This window comes from Talpa europaea (genome assembly GCF_964194135.1).
Source record: "Talpa europaea genome assembly, chromosome: 10".
Classification (NCBI taxonomy): Eukaryota; Metazoa; Chordata; class Mammalia; order Eulipotyphla; family Talpidae; genus Talpa; species Talpa europaea.
The window spans coordinates 18,269,019-18,281,820 of NC_140077.1; the positions used below are offsets into that span (position 1 = coordinate 18,269,019).

Genomic DNA, 12,802 nt, shown 5'->3' on the forward strand with positions numbered 1-12,802 from the left:
CGTTAGACTCAGGTGTGTAAGGAATGCAGCTGCCAGCTAAAACATGAAGGGGGCATGTGGAGCCTGGGCACTCTTCTCAACTCTTTCTATAGCTGAGCTGGTTTCTTGAAGCCCCCAGCCTTCCAGAAGAACGGCAGATGTATAGGCTGGCAGATAGACTTTAAGAAGTTTGCCCGGAATTCCCTTTGGGCTGGGGGTAGTCTAGGAAGGCTTCCTGTAGGAGGCCTCTGTTTTGTGTTTTCTTTCAACTCCCAGCAGGGCAGGTGTTGGGGGTTTTATTCCCACCCCTATACCAGTGACAGTGAGGATGTGATAGCAAGGCAGAGAGGAGTAGGCGGCATGTCCAGTCCCTGAGAGCCAGTGAGCTCTCAGGACGGATGTTGCACTTAATGGATGTTGCACTGGTCCAGCAGCTAGAGAAAACTTGCTCGCTCCTGGGAACCTCTCACTCACCTGCTCTCCCTCTGCTGAGCCCCACTTTCTGACCCTTCGGGCTCTAGGAAACAGAGTGTGGCTGGAAGCTGCAGCTCACAGCCCCGGCACCAAAGGGCAGAGGGAGACTGAGTCCGCTTCTGTGTGAGAGAGGGCAGCAGCCAGCCCATTCCAATGCCCCTCAGTGAGTGAGGCTGGGCAAGTCTGCCCGGGGCTGGTGACTCAGTGCCAGGCCGCTGGACTTGGTGGCAGTGCCTTGGGGAGCCCGAGGGACAGGAACAGAGTTGAACTTGAGGAAAAGTTGGTGGGGGGGCAAGCTGGGCTCGCTGGCCCTGGCGCTGGGACTTTCTTCTTGGGTTTCAAGTAAACAGACTCAGCCCTCCTCCCCCTCCCCTGCCTCCACCCCCGGCTCCTCATTCGATGGGTCTCATGTGTTTCTATTTAAGGGTTGCAGTAAACCCCAGTGATTGGCGGCCTCAAACCCTCTTGACTTCTCGCCTGGGCTCGGGCTGTGGAGTTGTTCTCTGCTGCTCGCTCTCTCTCCCTCCCGAGGGGAGGACCGCTGACTTTCTTTCTCTGGGTTTACAGGGGTTGGGAGGAGAGGCAGGAGCCCTCCTCCTTGCCTTGCCTTTTTCTCTCTCCTCCGCTCTGGCCTCAGCCCTCATGGGCCGCCCACCGGCCTGCTTGCGGCCCTCCCCTCACGCCCCTGTGGCTGAGGGGTCGGGAGAGACCAAGTCCACCCCAGGCCTCTCCTCAGACTCCCTCAAGCCGGGCTGTGACTAACTCACCACAGAAGGCTTTTTCCGCTCCGTTTCCTCAGCCTCTGACTCCATCTCTGTCTCTCTCCTCCCTGCCCCCTCCTCTGTCCCCCGGCTCCCCATGTCCCCCGGACCCCGCAGGTCAGCGGGCCGGTGTGGGGCCTTGCTATATGGCCTGTCCTTCGGGCCCAGGAAACTGCGAGCCCTGGCTGCGGGCTGCCCCTCAGAGCAGCACTGGCGACGGAGCAGCCTCCCCCGAGGCCCATGGACAGAGGGCGCCCCGGCCGCGGGGCCATGGCCGGCCGCTGGCTCACCGCGTGCTTTCTGCCCTCGCCAGGTGCCGACACCAACGCCGAGCCCATGATCCTGGAACAGTACGTGGTGGTGTCCAACTATAAGAAGCAGGAGAACTCGGAGCTGAGCCTCCAGGCCGGGGAGGTGGTGGATGTCATCGAGAAGAACGAGAGCGGTGAGTGCTCGGGCAGCTGGCGCGCCGGCCCGGGAGCTCCGGCCTGGCTCTTCGGAAGGCTGGTTTTGTTCCCCTCCTCCTCCCCCACCTCTGCAGCTATACGTTATTTCCATCTGGCGGGGAGAGGGCCGAGGAGGCTGAATTTTCCCCTGTTGGTTTGGGCTGAAGGCCAGCAGTTTGCCTGGTGGTGGAAGAATGTCTCCCCGGATGGGGGTAATTAACTGACTCGTGTTAATGAAAGGAGACCAAGGTGGTGGCCTTGGGGATAACTGTCCAGCTCTATTCAGGTTCCCTGTGCCCTCCAAGGCCCATGGGGAAAGTAGCTCCCTGCTCGGGGGTACCCTGCAGGGTTCCCCACTTTGGGGCCATATTCTAGGCCAGGCTCTAGCCTAGGGCTGGAGAACCCAGCTGTCTGAGGGGGAAAGACAGGCCATGATGTCATTGTGGGCTTCAGGGCCCTCAGGCCCCGGCTGGTTGTCCGAGAAACAGCCAGGCCTGTGGCAGTGAGCGAACTGACCACTGCTAAGCCAAAGGCCACCAGGACCAGGGAAGAGAGCCCTGCAGGGGCTGGACAAAGGGAAGTCCTGGGCCCAGGGTGGGTCCTTCAGCAGCCACCCCATCACTGGGAGCCAAGGCTTTGTCTTGCCTGGGCCTGCACTGAGGTCTGTCCAGGGAGTGCTGGTTCGCACTGAGTGCTCCACGCCCTTGACAGCTGGAGTCTCCGCAGGTGGAGAGAAGCGCTCCAGAGTCTGTTAGTCTGTGGTGTAGGCCTGTTCAGCCCCCTGCAGGGCCTGGGTCAGGATTTAGGCACAAGACATTTACCAGCAGTTTGCCCATAGCCCACCGGGCTGTTTTTAGTTTCAGTTTGCTGTGGGGTGGGGGGGTGGGGGGAGGGGGAAGGCCCCTGTGCACTAGAACCTCTCTGTGCTGACTTTCGAGGACACCCCCAGAGGGGAGGTGCCTGTTTCTTCTTCTGCCCCCCTCTGTTGTTCCCTTCCGATATTTTGAGCACTGAAAGACAGGCAACCCAAAGGATGACTGTGCCGGCCCACTTTGTAGATAGAGTGAGTAAGGCACACAGAGGTTGAGGGGAAGTGAGGTCAAAAGCAGAACAGAACGGGGATGTTCCTGGCCCCCTGATTCTATGCCTATAGAATATAGGGCAGGAAGTAGCTGTAGAGATACAGCTAGCCTTCCAGGGATGTAAGCTTAGACTCCCGCTGCAAGAGGCTCAGAAACCATGCTCCCCAGCAATGGGGCTGTGATGCACCATCGCCCTCCCGGGTCAGAGGTCTTCACAGCCTGTTCCCCTCTCAGAGAGGCCAGGCTCTGCCCTTATGCCTGCAGTCATTGCCAAGGTAGTGGGTAGTGGTTCTTTCCTCCTGGTGGAGCCATATTCCAGGCATAAGGCCTGGACGGGACCCTTCACTGGGCTTCTGCCACCCCTTCATCTTCAGCCTTTGTCAACAGTACCAGCTCCACCTCCGCACCCCCCAGGGAAGCTGGTATTGTCAGAGGTGTTGGTGCCTCAGGAACTCAGGCAAGTGATCTCTAGTGGTGGAACTGGAGGAGCCAACTGAAGGAGACATTTGGAGCTTGCTCCAGAGAACATGGGCCCACTTCTCCCTGTTAGGTCAGGACTGCTCAGAAATGGCATTCTGTCTTATGACCCCTCACATCCCTTTGTGTCCCAGCATGGCTGTGCATAACTCTAGAGCTGCAGATGAGTGAGCCCGCATGTCTCTGGGTACCAGTCACCCACCAGGATGGCTGAAGAGGAGACCCCACACTAAAGGAAGAAGTCAGGCCACTCTAAGACTCCCTGAGTGCCAATGTCCTGAAACTTCCCAACTCACGTCCCAGACCCTAGCAATACTTGGAGTCCTGCCTAGGAGTGGGGGAGGAAGAGCCTTGACAAAGTGGGAGTTTTGTGTTAGGCTTGGCAAAGTGTAAAGACACCTCCTGTCCTGAGGAATCCTCAATGGCTGTTTGAGGTGGCTTAGGTGACAGCTCTGGGGACTCCCCAGAGCAGCCCAGTTTGTATACAGACCCTCCCAGCAAGCTGCTCTTCCTTCCCACCACCTACTGGCTGGGTGGCTTCAAGTCCCTAATCCCTCTAGGCCTCAGTTATCTGCTCTGTAAAATGGTGATAATCTGGTGACTCCTGGAGTGGGGCTGGAGCAGATGACCTCCTAAATCCTCTCCCAGGTCTGAGCTCCATGGTGGGAGACTCTGCAAGGGTGTCAAGTAGCTAGAGCCTCCCTGGCTGCTATTTCTCCATTTCTCTGGGAATTTTCTGCCTTTCCACTCCATGGGGACCACTACTCAGCAGCAGAGACTTTGGGGTGCTGTATTCAACATGCAAACCCACACTGTCTGTTGCATCAGAATCCAGGAGGCCTGGAGTGTTCAACCAGCTTAACCAGAGAAACTAAGTGGGTGGAAAGGAGAAAGGAAGAGAGCCAAATTGCCAGTCCCTGGGAGGGGGGCTCCTAGTTTAAGGAAGCTGGACTGACTTTGGGGGAAGGGAGGTGTATTGTGCATGCTGCAAGCTGGCTTTGCAAGGAGTGGTGAGTGAGGCTTTTGAACTCTTAAAACAAAGACGCGATTGTGATGTCTTTGACCTTGGGACATGGTGGGTGTGTGGAGGCATTTCCACCAGCCTTGTTGGGGCAGCAGCCCCAGTTAGCATCAGCTCCACCCCGTGGCCTTGCCTTGCCCACCTGAAATGAGGACTCTGCCTGCGACCCCTTATCGCTGAGCTGCAAGTCCCTCCAGCAACCATTGAGGGACCTAGCCATCTCTGGCTCTGCCTATTCATCAGAGCCCCCTGGCTGGGACTACCACCACTGAAAGACAGGGAGGTGTGGTTGTTCCAGTGCTCTGTGATCTCATTGGTCTGGAGAGAGATGTCTGCAAGGCAGTTCAGAGCCAGTAAACAGTAAACACCAGGTGCTGGCCACACACTTCACATGAATCATTTTACTGCAATCATAGAATGACCCCATGTGGTAGAAGGCACGTTTGTGGCTGAAGTAACAGGCTGAGAGGTTAGGTCATTTCCTTAGAGTCCAACAGTTGAGATCGCTCCCCTCTGCAGATGACTTAGGGGGAGGGGGAGAATGGACGGATCCCTTGCTGGTGGCTATGGGCTGGAGAGAGACACAGGCTGCTGGGGAGGACCCCAGGGCTCCCTGGGATGTCACTGTGGAAGGCTGACTCTGTCCCTCCTGCTTATATAGTAGGAATTCATTTTGTTAACTATTTCTTTGAACTTGGGGTCAAACAACAGTTGAGAAGATCTGAGGAAATGGTGTGTACCTGGCACTGAGGATGGGCCTATTCCAGGGAATGTAGGTAGACAGAAATCAAAGACACCCGAAGTGGTTCCTGAGCAGCTTTAAGAAAAGCATTTCTGATTACACAGTGGGTCTGGCCCTGCCAGATTTGTCAACAGGAACAAATCTAGAAGCAAGATGCAGCACCTCTGTTAACTTTGCCAAACAGCAGGGCATGCAGCAGCCATTACTGTCTTGTCCTTGAAATCCCCTCCATCCTTGACAGTTTCCCCAGATGGTTTTTTTTGTAGGACATTCTTCTGCCTCAAAGACCACATTGGCTTCACCTCCAGCAGGCATAATCTGGTTTAACTTCTGGCAGAGTGGTAATGGGAATGGCTCAATTGCTCTGATTTCTGTGTTGATCTAAGCTGCCTCCAACTTTGCAGGGCTGTTCCCTTCTTCTCAGGAGGCTAGGGGAAGAACTGGGGAGATGAGTCTGCTCCTCTCCTGACACACCTGTAATACACTGGATATACTTATACTTCCTTTGAGGTACAGAATCTGAAATTAAAGAATTGTAGTGGCAAGAAATTTTATGCTCCCCTGGTCCATCCAGGTGAAATATTGTACAGATAAGAAAACCAAACCCAGGGGAATTTGGAAATCTTCAGTCCCCTCCAAAGTCAATGCTTTAATCCTAGTTATGAGAAGACAGATCCACTCAGACTTGCTCAAGAGATTATTGAAAGGCTGCAGGAAAATGTCACCAACCCAATTGTGGGAGGTACATGCCAGCCTCACAGGGACTGGGAACCAGAAAGTCAGCACAAGTCAAAGCAGCTGCTCTTGTTTCTGTCTCTCTTGAGCCCTGTGTTTTTTGGGTTTTTTTTTTTTTTTTGGTTTTTTTTTTTTTGTTTGTTTGTTTGTTTGTTTGTTTGTGGGGCCCTTGCAGGTGGCCGGGGATCGAACCGGCGCTGCAGAGGCTGCGGGCAGCCTTGCAACCCAGTGCTCAACCGCTGCATCACTGGGGAGGCCCTTTTTTAGTTTTTTTTGTTTGTTTGTTTTTTTGTTTTTTGAGCCCTGTGTTTTTAAAGCCCAGCTGTGATGTTCTCCTGTTGACCCTTAACAGCAGCCTGTCCACCTGTTGTTGGTTTGTCAGGGCCAGGCTCTGCGTGACTTCCTAGTGGAGAAAACCACCAGCAACTGACAGTGGCCACTGTTTCTTTGGGTTTGAAATTTGGAAGTTTGAATCTGATTGGTCCCTGCCCAGCCAATGGATTGGCAGACCTGAGGTCAGGTGTCTATCTCTGGGCCAATCAGCTGTGTCCAGGAGAAGTCAAAGGGTATAAACATAGTTACCTAGACAACCTCTTCAGCAGTGGCTATTGGAGGGCAGGTTTTTTAGAAAGGAGATGTAGAGGGGTGAAGTATACAAAAACATGTTGAGCATATCCATTTTACTTGTTTAGCAGCAGTGTGTTGCCCTGAGAGCAAAGAATCACTAATAATAATAATAAATCACTAATAATACCTTAATTATTATATTCCCAAGTTTTTATTTCTTATCCCTAATCTACTAGGCTTCTAATTTCATGCTCTTCTGTATAATTATAAGTCAGAATCTCTTGATTTCTGTCTCCTCGTGAGTTAAAGGAGGTAGTGATGCATACCAAGTAGACTTTTTATAAGGGAGAAATATACCATACATTGTATTCTTTCATTTAGTCCCTCATGTACTTCACAGTTCATGAATACCTCCTTTTTCACAGGCCCTGTGCTGATTGTATATGTACCCACTAGGTCCTGCCGTTATGGAGTTCAGAATAATCGATATGAGCATACTGAATACTCAAGGGGTGGACTGTACTGTGACACTAGGATAGCTTTCCTTTAAATAAACTTTAATAAGTCTTCAATAAATTTCTTTATCTTCTATGTCTTTTCTTTAGATTATGTGCTTACTAAGGAACCCCCTGATTACTAAGTCAGACTAATTCAGAAAAGAGATGTCCCAATAAAGATAGAATAGGCTGTTCTCTAAAAAGGCAAGTTGGTTGCATTCTATGTTACACATAAGTGAACTGATACTCCTCTCTTCCAGTGCCTTTTAAAAGTTTGGTTCCAGTAAACCAGTCACCTTTTGGATGTGGTGACTAATTCCCATGACATCCTATCCCCACCATCAGCAAGCCTTGGTCACTGATGGCTCTTTTCTACTTGCATACTGTCCATTTATGTTCCTGCTATATATCAGCCTAATCAGCAATTCCAAAATTCATTGTGGCCAAAGACTGTCTCTATTATCTACTTAACAAAAACTGTGATCCCCTTCATGAAACTGACTGGAAGAGGGCCATAAAGCGTAAGTCCAGAGCAGAAGTAGACATTTAATCCAAGCCTGGGCCCCTTGGCCCAGACTAGAGATGGTTTTGAGAATGAGATTGCAGAATTAGAATGCCTCACAATTGAAAACATGGGTTCCAGCTTCACTAAGCCTGATTTTAATCTTGATGTGGTACTTACTATTGGTGACTCTGGGGAAGTTACTTGGGTCCTCAAAGAATCAGCTTCCTTACCTATAAAATGTGGATAGTTGTACCCACAACCCATGGTTGTGTGTACATAAGCAAAATTCAAAATAAATTCAGTGCTTAGTGTAGTGCTTGGCAGCCAGTCAGTGCTCAGCACATGACAGTAACTAGTAGGATAGATGGGCTCAGGCAGCTCTGTCCCAGACTGACCGTGGAGCCCATGGCAGGCCTTTTTCTGTCTTGAGGTCTCAATTTCCCCACCTGATCAGCTATTGGGTTGCACTCAGTGTGCTCTCAGGATTCTCTGCCTTCATGGTTGGTGAGATGAATGGGGCAAGCAGGAACCTCACTGTAAGGCAGTGAGGCTAGGAGGCCATGCTGGGGACCAGAGTGCCCTGTCCTGGAACCTTCACTTGGGCAGCTGTCCTTGCCCAAACCCAACAGAAAGAAGAGGTGGAGGCAGAAGTCAGGCTTTCATTAGTGACCAGAAGAAGTACCCTGATGGAATCGGGGGTTTCATGCATGACTGGACAGCACTGCTGGCATGGGGCTTCTTTGTTGATGACACAGATCGAAGTCCTTGGGGTTTGAGGAACTAGCATAGTCAGGGAGGGCTACCTGGAGGTGTTGGAGACATTGAGTTGGGCTTTGGAGGATAAGAGGGTTAAATAGACAAAGAAGAGAGAGAATTCCACTTCTGCATGAGTGCAGAGACACGCAGAGGGCTGGATCTGTTGGGGCTGAGATAGCAAGCCATGTGTAGGGTTGCCCCAGCAAGTATGTGCTGAGGAAGAAAGTGCAAACTGGGTAGCAGTGGATGAAGAGGAAGGGCCATGGAATATGGGTGAGCAGCAGAAGTGGGTGAGAGGTGTACTCAGAGCCAGTGATCCTGGCTGCAGGGAAGAAGATGGCTGGGGGAGGTATGTCCAAGGAGGGACTGGAAACCAGTCTTTCCTTGAGCTATCGTAGATCTGCACAGGCTCCTGTCAGGGAGGCATCCAAGGACTTGTCAACACTGAGTGCTGCCTGAGACCAGCTGCCAGCTGGCTGGTGAGGCAGTGGACATTGCCCCCCCCCCCCGCCCCCCGCCAACACACACACACATTTCTTCTTTCCATCTGCTTAAGTTGGGCAGGTAGAGAGGCCAGTCACTGACATGACTCTGTGGCCCTATCATGTGCTAACTCCCCCAAGGCCATTTCCTTGAATAGTTATTCCCAAGCAAAAGTGTGTTTTGGTGGTGACCTTGCATATCCAACTGCAGATCAGCTGCTCATCCCAGCCTCAGTCTCCTGGGAGCACCTGGGTGCCTTCCCTTCTAGGGGGACAAACACTTTTCCACTGAGTCCGTTTATGAGCATCTCCAAAGTTCTGCATTTCTGGGTTTGAACAGCAAAGGAGCTGGTGAATCCCATGATGCCCAGGCCCCAGTGAGCTCCACTGTCAGATGCTGGGTTGTCACTAACTCTGTATTAATTGATGGGGTCCAGAGGTGATGGAGGCCCACATAGTCCCACCCTCCAAGGGCTCACATGTATCAGGGAGACAGTCACAAAATCAACATGGAGTGTCATTCTAGAATTTGAAATATGTGATGTGGGAAATAAACAGGCACAGCGATAGCAAAAGAAGTGGTAGAGTGTGGCCAGGGAAGACCTCTCTGAAGGGGTGCCAGTGGAACTTAGAGGACATGCAGAGGTCTGTTGGCTTGGATGGGGGCGGGGAGTGATTACAGAGATGTGGGAAAGGCTGGGAGGTGCCAGGCATGTGCTAGATGGAGGTCACCATACACCTCCTGGGCATCTTGCACCATAGCTGACACAGGACCTGACACCCCTCCCCAGACATACCTCAGCCCAGGTACCCAGGGAGCAGGCAAGACTGGAGACCCTCCGCCTTCCCCAGCGCACATGCACACACACACAGCCTTGGTCCCCAGTGCAAGTGGTGGCTCTCACTGCACATTTGCTCCACTCTGACACAACAGATTCCACCCTGGGGCTGTGGTTCTTTCTGGGGAGTATCATCTATCAGGTTGAGAAGTTCTCCCTTCTGTTCTCCCGTAGATTACCCCGTGGCCGGGTGATATTCCACCCCTCAGCAGTTGGGTTTTCAGTAATTACACTGGTGGTTGTGGGGGTTTACCCAAAGTAACCGCCCTCATCTCTATCAGCATCTTTTCTGATTCCATAACCTCATTTTCTGGCTTCCCAGTGCTGACCTGGACCCCCAGGCCTTATTGTGGGGGAATGGCCAGTGCCACCCAGTTAACCCAGTCACCTGGAAAAGTCTGGTAGGAGCCAGTGTGCGCTGGGGCTCCCCATGCTGGGAGCTAAACTGTTGAATCTGGGTAAGTGGAGGGAAGCTTCTGGCTCACATAACCCCCAATTTCATTTCCATGTACAGTTGAACTATGCTCTGTAGAATTATTGGGGGTTTTGTTTCATTGTCTCAGTCCCAGCTCTCCAAGTCCCTTCTTAGACAGGCACCACTCGGGCTCATGCTAAAATGCGTTCGCCTCCCATAAGCTTTTATTGGATGGTTTTGTGGGGAAGTGGCCCAGGCTCTATGGGAGGTGAGAGAAAGCCGAACTCTGGCTTGGAGTCTGCCAAGGGCTGGCCATAAAGTGAGCGAGGCATGCATGGGTTTTGGTGCTGTGGTGGCAGAGCCCTCGGCCTATTGGCATTGCCGCCTGCTGCCCTCAGATCTGTGGGTCAGGCAACAAGTGTTTCAGGAGCCTCCTAAGCACTGCATACCTGTTCTCTTAGACTCCTGCTGGCGGCCCATCAGGGAGGCCAGGGTCACCTGGGTGGGGGGGGGGCTGCTCATGCCACTGGGGGATTTTGGACTTTTATCAAGGTGAACTCTTTCTGAATCAGTATATTTTATGATATAAAACATGACATGCAGTTAATGCAGCCTCTTGCTAAGAAGATAGGCAGATGTTGGCATTTTGTCTTCCCAAGGGAAAACTGAAGCCCAGGGTGCAGAGCTGGAAAGTGGGCTGTGGACTTCCAACAGGTACTGTTCATCCCGGTTTGGGAAATCTGATGTTTGCCTTTCTCCACACGTGGATTTTACTTGTTGCAAAAGCCAGCGCCCAGTGCACTGCACTGTGAGAATTTCCCAGACCACAGAGTAGGAGAGCAGGGGTCAGCACTGCTAACGCCTCCACTGGGGTGGGAGAAAGGCCAAGGGGCGGGTCAGGAGGAACATAAAAGGGGAGGAAAACACCTGACTTGGTTTCCTGCAAAAGAGTTGTTTTACCTGACTTAGTCCAGCACTCAGCTCAGCCAGTCCATGGGCTGGGGCTGAATTGCTGGAGAGTGGATAAATTGGGGGCCCTGTGATCTCCCCAAAGATCTGCTCATCAGAGCCCAGGTGAGTAGGACTGAGAATATGAGGGCAGGGCCTAGGCAGCTCTGGTCATGGCCAGCCACTCTGCTTTCCCCTCTGTCCAAATAAATTGACCTGGCCTGGCCTTCTCCCCAACCCCGTACAACCCAAGAGAGCTGCCACCCACCCTCCCACCATGTCTTTCATCTGTCTTTGCCCCTTTTCAAGTGAAATCCTATTCTCACCACTGCTTCCATAGGTAACAGTTTGTTCATTTACTCAACAAACACAGAGCACCTACTGTGCACTCTGTGGTGTGTCCCCCACTGGAGTGCAGCCATTCCCATTCTCCCATGGCTAGAGGTGGTTGCACTCTAGGGCTCTCTCTTACCTGCAGGGTGAGAGTGTAGATCACTTGCTTTCACAGGACACCAGCCATGGTGCTGGGGCTGCCAGGAAGAAGGTGTCCACCTAGCAGCACATGGCTGGGTTCCCTCCGTCCTCCTTCCTTACCAGCCTAGGGGACATTTCTGACCATCTGCCTAAACCCCTTCTTTGTCAGAGAAGGAACAAACCCCTGGAAAAATAAAGCCACTTGCTCAGTGTCACATAGCAAGTTCATGGTTGGATGTGGGTGAACCCTACCTCGCCCTTGACTGACCTCACCTGTCCCCCAGGTGAAGCGAGGGAGCCAGCAGGCTCTTTAGTTCCCCACTCCCTGGGTCCCTAGCCTGGTCCTACAGCTATAACTATAGATCAGAGGCAGACTTGAGACTTAAGGCCTTTCCTGCAGATCCCCGCTAACCCTGAGTATTCAAATAGACTCTTCCCCCATGCAAGATTATCTTCAGACACCCCCACTTGAGAATGCAGACTCCCCTGATGTGCTGTTGCTCCACTCCCAGGCTGCGTTGCCTCCCAGATGCAGGTCGCTGCCTCCTCAGACCCATTTGTTGCTCCCTCCCCTGGGAAGGTGGGGAGGTCTCTGTTGAGGTTGGCTGGGCCTCCTGTCTATGTTTCTGAACACTCTGTCTTTTCTCGTTTGTTTTCTGTACTTCTAACTGGCGCCCTCACAAGGCCCCAGCCCTCTCTGCACTCAGCAGGCTCAGCATCTTTTGATTGAGGGAGGATTTCGAGCTGCTGCAGTCAGGCTGGCCCACAGCGGGGCCTGGAGTCTCAGGCTATGCACCAGCACCTGTAGCACTGGCCACAGGCTTCTCCCAGGCCCAGCCTATCCAAGTGCCCTCACCTCACCCAGGGGGACTTCCTGCCGGCTCTTGCCACCCACTTCTTGCACGAGGCCTTAGTTCAAGGGGTCATCTCGATGGGCCGAGCAGTAGTGTGAGCAGTGTAAGCTCAGGAATGCCAGGCTGTGTGTTAGAGGGCTCCAGGCTCAGCCAGCCACTAGCCAGGTGACTCCAAGGCGTCACTTTTGCTCTCTGAGCAGTTTTCCTCACCTACAGAAACAGAGGTGGCTAGGAAAAAAGACTGTGCCTTTACCAAGACAGGCCAGAGCGGACCTTTTGTCTCCGCAATTCCAGTGTCCCCCAACCCCTGGGGCTCCGAGAAAAAAGGTTTCATCTTCAAGGGAGCAGGCTAGAGGAATTTGACCATGTTGGCAAGCTTTCAGCCAGCTCCCTCGAGCAGCCAAATGGGTCACTGGCTGCAAGCATCCCTGGGTTTGTAATGATGATCACAGGGCTCATGGGCTCCTGGACACCTTTGGAATGGGCTTTGCGAGGCCAAGTGCTTTGCATGTTAAATTTCCAGAGAAAGAACAGCTGAGAAATAGTCAGAAATAGTCTAGCTTTGCTAAGCCACTTCTGTGCTTCGGCTGTAAGAGAGAGAATGAGTGTATGTATGCGTGTGTGTGCGTGTGTGCGTGTGCGTGTGCGTGTGCGTGTGTGTGTGTGTGTGTGTTCGCCCCTAGTAGAGGGGACGGGGGAGGTAACAAAAGAGGAAGATGGTCCAACACTGCCTCCCTCCCCTTCATTT

General features: G+C 52.6%; 1 protein-coding gene across 4 annotated transcripts in view; it reads left to right on the forward strand.

Annotated features, from left to right (window-relative positions):
- Positions 1–12,802, forward strand: part of SH3PXD2A (SH3 and PX domains 2A) — a gene marked incomplete at both ends in the record, with an annotated part of 203,516 nt that overhangs the window by 153,399 nt on the left and 37,315 nt on the right. For all 4 annotated transcript variants that reach the window (XM_084244648.1, XM_084244650.1, XM_084244649.1 and 1 more), the window contains one exon: positions 1,528–1,659. In XM_084244648.1, coding sequence (XP_084100774.1) covers positions 1,528–1,659 — 132 coding nt within the window. The remainder of the gene's footprint in view (positions 1–1,527; positions 1,660–12,802) is intronic.